We start from the raw sequence: 1,248 nt of genomic DNA on the forward strand, positions 1-1,248 counted from the left end.
ACACACACACACACACACCACACACACACACACACACACACATCCGCACACACACTCTCTCTGTAGCACCACTTGTTTGAGGTGGATCCGGGCGACCTACAGAGAGAGTTTGTGCGAAACAAGGTATGTGTGTGCTCATGCGTTGCGTTGTTTAGTGGCGTTTGCGCAATGAGTGCATGTGCGTTTGTACGCTTTGCAGGAGCATTCACACGACACACCTCCTCACACATTCACACACATACACGCGTACACATTTCAGAAAACGATTGTGCTGCCTGCTGGTGGGCTTGAGATCCACCACAGCTGCACGCCGCACTCGTCGCCGCCAAACACATCCGCACGCCCGCGTCGCGTCCTCATTCTCCGCTTCCAGGCCGTCACGGAACCCATCGTCGGTGGGTGATGGCAGTGATGGTGGTGGTGGTCGTGGAGGAGGAGGTGGTGGATGATGGTGGTGAATGAACGGATTTATGGAAGATGTTGGACATTCTGAGATGCGATACTTGCAGCGGATGGCTCCCTCTTACATTCACACACACACACACACACACACACACACACACACACACACACACACACACACACACACACACACACACACACACACACACACACACACACACACACATGCATACATGAACGACGGAAGGGGGCCCTGTTGAGCACTTGCGGACGGGTGAAACGCACGAGAAGCTCAACTATCTCATCCGCGTGAACAGACGCGACGCAACAGCGGCTGCTGCTGCTGACGACGACGACGATGATGTGATTGAGAATGGCGGTCCGCTCGCCGCGAAGAAGCCAAAAACTTCCACCAAACATGCGCAGTAGCCACTGTGGTCACTGCATGTGGTGTTGATCGTGTGTGTGTGGATGTGCGTGTGTGTGGATGTGTGGATGTGTGGATGTGTGTGTGTCTGTGTGCGGTGTGTAACGTGTGTGTGTGTGTGTCTGTGGCTGGACGGTCACCCAACTGCGGGCGCTTCCTTGCGTGCACCTTTTTCTTTCCTTTTGTGCGTTTGTTACTCTTGCAATTAAACGAAGAATAGACTCGCGTAAACCAGAAGAAAAGGGGGCCAAGGAGGGGGGGGGAGGAGATGTTGCAATAAATCTGTACCAAACGCAATGGCGAATATGGTGCAGGGGACCAAACACACACACACACACACAACACACACACACACACGCACACACACACACACACACACACACACACACACACACACACACACACACACACACACACAC

At 53.4% G+C, this 1,248-nt stretch overlaps 1 protein-coding gene across 1 annotated transcript in view; it reads left to right on the forward strand.

The window, feature by feature from the left end:
* Positions 1-831, forward strand: part of PTSG_06214 (uncharacterized protein) — a gene marked incomplete at its 3' end in the record, with an annotated part of 3,348 nt that extends 2,517 nt beyond the window's left edge. The window contains exons 7-8 of the mRNA XM_004993045.1: positions 260-395; positions 650-831. Coding sequence (XP_004993102.1) covers positions 260-395; positions 650-831 — 318 coding nt within the window. The remainder of the gene's footprint in view (positions 1-259; positions 396-649) is intronic.
* Between the last annotated feature and the right edge of the window lie 417 nt (positions 832-1,248).

Source organism: Salpingoeca rosetta (genome assembly GCF_000188695.1).
Source record: "Salpingoeca rosetta unplaced genomic scaffold supercont1.14, whole genome shotgun sequence".
In the NCBI taxonomy this organism is placed as follows: Eukaryota; class Choanoflagellata; order Craspedida; family Salpingoecidae; genus Salpingoeca; species Salpingoeca rosetta.